Source organism: Protomyctophum parallelum (assembly GCF_964188405.1).
Source record: "Protomyctophum parallelum genome assembly, chromosome: 7".
In the NCBI taxonomy this organism is placed as follows: Eukaryota; Metazoa; Chordata; class Actinopteri; order Myctophiformes; family Myctophidae; genus Protomyctophum; species Protomyctophum parallelum.
The window spans coordinates 26,582,479-26,587,897 of record NC_139705.1 but is presented as its reverse complement, the minus strand read 5'-3'; the positions used below and the strand labels follow the sequence as shown (position 1 = coordinate 26,587,897).

The 5,419-nt window shown below is 42.9% G+C and overlaps 1 protein-coding gene across 1 annotated transcript in view; it reads right to left on the bottom strand.

The window, feature by feature from the left end:
* Positions 1–3,908, bottom strand: part of LOC310861006 (acylamino-acid-releasing enzyme) — a 14,381-nt gene extending 10,473 nt beyond the window's left edge. The window contains exons 1-7 of the mRNA XM_083768257.1: positions 3,499–3,908; positions 2,910–3,039; positions 2,283–2,358; positions 1,910–1,985; positions 1,647–1,741; positions 887–1,021; positions 279–370 (exon numbers count right to left, since the gene is read on the bottom strand). Coding sequence (XP_083624383.1) covers positions 279–370; positions 887–1,021; positions 1,647–1,741; positions 1,910–1,985; positions 2,283–2,358; positions 2,910–3,039; positions 3,499–3,634 — 740 coding nt within the window. The 5' untranslated portion in view covers positions 3,635–3,908. The remainder of the gene's footprint in view (positions 1–278; positions 371–886; positions 1,022–1,646; positions 1,742–1,909; positions 1,986–2,282; positions 2,359–2,909; positions 3,040–3,498) is intronic.
* Positions 3,909–5,419: the final 1,511 nt, after the last annotated feature.

Genomic DNA, 5,419 nt, shown 5'->3' with positions numbered 1-5,419 from the left:
TGTATAAGTCTTTCTAACTCTATGCCTGACCTTTTTATGCTCATGATTTTATGCATACATGTGTATTGTGTCTGATATGTTATGAACTGTGTCTGATTATGTTATGAGTTATGACCTAACTGTAAAATACCTGATTTCTGTCCTGCCTGTGAAGCACTTTGAACTGCAACTCATGAAAGGTGCTATCTAAATAAAGTTTATTATTATTAATATTATTATGAACATTTGCATCCTGATTTGATTTGCTGTGCAAACATCAATGAACATAGCACGGCTACCTGCGGTTGGAGCAGAACTTGAGGCCCAGTCTGAAGGGTTCATGCCACCAGCCGACCAACACCACAGACTGACCGTCTGGAGCCCACAGAGCCTGATGAATGACGCACGCACGTCCGCGCACGCACGCACGCACACACACACACACACACACACACACACACACACACACACACACACACACACACACACACACACACACACATCACAGATCACACACACACACACGCACACACACACACACACACACACACACACACACACACACACACACACACACACACACACACACACACACACACACACACACACACACACACACACACACACACACACACACACACACACACACACACACACACACACACAGATTTAAACTTTTTTTTATTGATTATATTATTGCATTGGAAAACATATATATATATATACACTGTATATCACAATTTAAATATATCGATCATATATAATTATATAGGCCTATTTTATATGTAACTGTATTATTTTTCCCATTGCTTTTATATTGCATTAATTCCCTCAGCTAGAATATGATCTATCTTTGCATTATGTGCAGCTATTAGCGTGCTCAGTAGTGTGAATATACGTCTAGTACCTGTCCAGGGGAGACGTGAGGCGGGATGCCCTGCAGTATGCTGAGCGTGCCCGTCACCAGCTCCACCACACACACCACTGGGACACTCCTACCGGTCAGACCTTCACCCCAGTCCTCACTGTACACTCTCCTGTCCTGCACAACATTAGCACTCACATTCAGGACACAATACAAACCTTTGCACTGATATTATTGGTCTGGCTGATATGTCGGCCATTATTAAAAAGTTATATGACATCGGCAAAGGCAATTATGAAGCCCCCTGTGCCCCCGATTTTTACCCCTTTTCAACCTGGAGTCCATATTTTGGGCATGTCATTATAAGCAAAATATGTTCAAAGTTGAGTCTATATTTTGGGTATGTCGAAAGCGAATTGATGTTCAAAAACAATGCCGTTAAGTGTTGTTGATTGACAGAGGTTGTTGTTTTTTGGCTTCTAAGTAAAATGTTTATACATTTTCTTTTTCAAATGGATCTAAATGCAATGCGATGCGAGAGTGCAGAACATCCAACACGAACACAGGACTCCGTTATCGCTGGCCTCCACATTCCTCCTGTTTAGCATCAGGATCTGGAGCTCCGCTGTTATGTGGTCAGGGTGGTGTGTCTCTTTTTCCTCTTAGATGCACCCTGGGTTGGCTATTTTGTTTAGGTCTCTCCAAAAGTGGGCCCGACATCAGACCCAAAATCTGACATTGGTCAGGCCCTATTTAAATGTGTGCGGACAGTGCGACTGTGCGAGCATTTCCATTGTTTTACCTTACCACCTGTTGATTCTGAGGACGTTCTGTTCTTCTCCGCTACATACAACAGCCTGGTCTCACAGTCAGACCACGACAGACCGCCGAACTGGGCTGGACACACACACACACACACACACACACACACACACACACACACACACACACACACACACAAGACGGGAACATGTTTAAAAGAAATGTCAGTATATATATATATATTTTGGCCATTGAATTAAATATAACCTGTGCATTCAACCTCTGAGAATAACAAAATCTTACCATCATCATACACTCGGCCATGTTTGCCGAGGGCAGTAAGGTCAAGGCACTTCGTGAGACCCTGGTTGTCCCATATCTAAAAAATACAGAGACAAGAAAGTGAAACTGCAACAAATACGGTTTACTATTCAGAGTAAACAGGTCATGAGGACACAGTCAATGTAATATAGACTTTACTTTCCTATAGTGGGGAAATTTGTTTGGCAATGGGCATACAGCTGTGATGTACAACTGCACTACACAAAACACTCACTCATTCAATGAATGCAACAATTAATTAATCAATCACACAATCTTTCCCATGCCATCTAAAACAAATCCATCCCTGTAGCAAGCAACCCTTTTACTGGATATTAAAGTCTCTCCTTGTTACCTCTAGCAGCTGGTGACCGGCTGTTTCTCTGACAACGGCCCTCAGTCCTCGAACAGGAGAGTATCTGCTCAGTAACCTGGTAACAACATTAGAGAATTTGCGCAGTAACCTGGTTACAAAGTATCTCAATAAAAGGGATACAACAAGAGATTATCTATTACGTAACCTGGTTGGTTACATTATTAAGAGTATCTGTTTCTGCCTGGTAACAACAGGAATGTATTTCTTGGTACATTTATATTTAGCAGTGGTTCCCAAACCTTTTTTTAGGCTACATCAAGGACCCCCAAATTGACACGAATTAGCCGCAGACCCCCATTTGAAGAGATATGCCAGGGACCCCCACGGCTATAGCAAACCATTTTCATTTCAAGGACCCCCCAGTTTGACATGCATTAGTCTAAGGACCCCCCATTTAATGGCATTTCTATCTCTGGGACCCCCAATTTACATTGTAAAATCAATATCAATTTAACTCTCAGAGTTACAGAAACACAAGGGTCCATTTGGTTCCAAACTATCATTTAGCTGGGGACCCCCTGGAACTCCCTCAAGGACCCCTTTGGGATCCACTGCTGTAGACTCCTGGTAGTAAATCAGTAGTGTGTCGGTGACATATATACTTACTCTCCCTGTACAGGTATACAGGGACCTGGTGGCAGGACAGTGGTCTGGTGGTCTGTACTGTGCCTCATCACAGTCCACTGCTGGCTGTAGCATAGCCTGGAACCTCGGACCAAATCAGTCTGACTCCACTCTGGCCAAAGACACAATACATGAGCACAAAAACAGAAGATGCCATATACAGTAGCCTAGTATTGGCACAATTAACAGACCGGATTTGTGAATACATTGGACACAGTCAGACAGTGTATAGAGCCTATACTACTAGCATTGAATCAAGAAGATAGTCAGATTTATTTGATTGATTATGACATTTTGTGTATCCTATTATGACACACAATGTCAGAGTCATAAAATAATAAATGTCCAAATGTCTGACAGCCTGGATCCAAGCAGGCTATACGCACAGTTTGGAACCTCACCAGGCAGCTATACGACCACAGTAAACGCATCACTGGAATATTATTTGCGAGGCAGACAAGAAAAATAACACTGAAAATAACAGATCTAAAAGCACATTGCAATCTGCTATTTTCGGTGCGCGCTGCCTTATTGGGTCAGTCCCAGACAGTCAGCCCGGCCGGCCGCTCACCTGCGGTCACAGTATACACTCTCTGCCCAGTTGTGAGAAGTTGTTGGTCCGTTACGTTGGCGGACAAGGCTGACGGCAAACCGCTGCACTCGGCGTACACGGCATTTATAAGTCGCGCTTCCGTCGTCTTTTCCATTGTCTACGCGTGCTTATTTCACCAAATTAATGCAACAATATCATCAACTTTAAGTTTCTCTAGGGCACATTCAACAATACCTACTCCCGTCTCCCGGACACAAGACAGTGAGACAAGTGCTGCAAATAAGCATAATATTTACAGACAGTACCGTTCATTTTTAAGCGCTGTGGACGAAAAGATCAAGAGCAACTGGGGCAAAGTTTGTTAATGTATTTATGCCAATCATTTGCTCCTTTCCTGGCTTTGATTCAAAATGTACCGACAATTTCACACAGCGCCTCCATGTTGGTTCCAATGGCCGATACCACTTCTGTGTTTTGTCCCACTGGGGTGTAATTACACACACTGGCCACATGGGGACAGTAAAAACTAATTAGCACAAGTTGACGCAACACATGCTGGACATTGACTTAAATTTACAGTATTGCCATGGATGATGTTAACATTAGCCTGTGCTTTTTCAGCCGTGGCCCGTGGATATATGACCACCTGTGTTGTAGCTTAGCTCTGGTCCATAGCACTAATGCCGTTGCAGTTGCATTGATTAGAGCTATGGATCAGAGCTATAGTTGTAGCTGTGTGGCATTATGCATGCGGTAAGGTAGCACCTTTTACAGTCTATACTATTATATATGGGTAGCACCCGCAGTTTCATTAAAGAGGATATTTCCAGAGCACTTAACCTGCCAGTTATAGGTAAAGAAGCGTTGAATATGTATGTATTTGGTTCCAAAACACCCCAGAGAATTACCTGCAAGAAAGTGAAGGCTCGTTTGAGAAATATAATATATATAATATAATATAATATATATATAATATATATAAATATAATATAACACCCAAGTTGAGCTCTTCTATGATTAAAGCGCCAAACGGAAAGATAAGGAGGGACTTGGAAGCAAAAGGAATGCCCATAGCAGATGTACCCATCATAGGGATGGATGCAGTGGAATTAGGAGTCCTAATTGGCGGAGACCAATATTGGAAAATGGTCACAGGAAAAATGGAGAGACTGAATGAAGGACTAGTTGAACTGGAAAGTGTATTTGGATGGCTGGTGCAAGGAGAAGTGACCACGCTAAATATCATAACTGAAGTTGTGGACATTGAAGTGATGCACATCAGCGTCGGAGAGGAACAGGCACTGTCAGATCAGTTACGCAACTTTTGGGAAATCGAATCCCTTGGAATCCACATGAAAGAAATGCTTTCTGAGAAGGAAGACATGGCAGTGTATCCCAAGCCGTGCATATCCACGGATATCCCAAGCCGTGCATGCCTATTCCCACTATAGGCTGAGGAAGAAATGCCACTTGAGTTTTCAAATCAGCCTCATGGTGGCGCTACAACAGGCCAAGTTGCGTCTCACACACAAATAGGTTATGAATGTTGTGACAAGCTGCAACACATTACACATTACTGTACTTTTCTTTAGTCATAGCCTACATCCATTACCACGTTCTGAGACACATTAACAAACACACAGGGAGCCGTGTAGCCATGTAACGCCCCCCCCCCCCCCCGCCCACACACACACACACACACACACACACACACACACTAAACTTTCCTATATACTACAGTAACTACACAGTCACCTTTATTAACCTGAACCTTGTCCTTAATTGTCTCAACCTCACATGTACATAGGTGCTACTTTTTGCACCTTTATGTATGCATGTATAACTGTACAGCTTACATTTGTCTTGTTCTTCTCTCCATCACCCACTCCTTTACACCTGTAAACTTGTGATGTGACAAAGTTGACTCTGAATTCTGAAA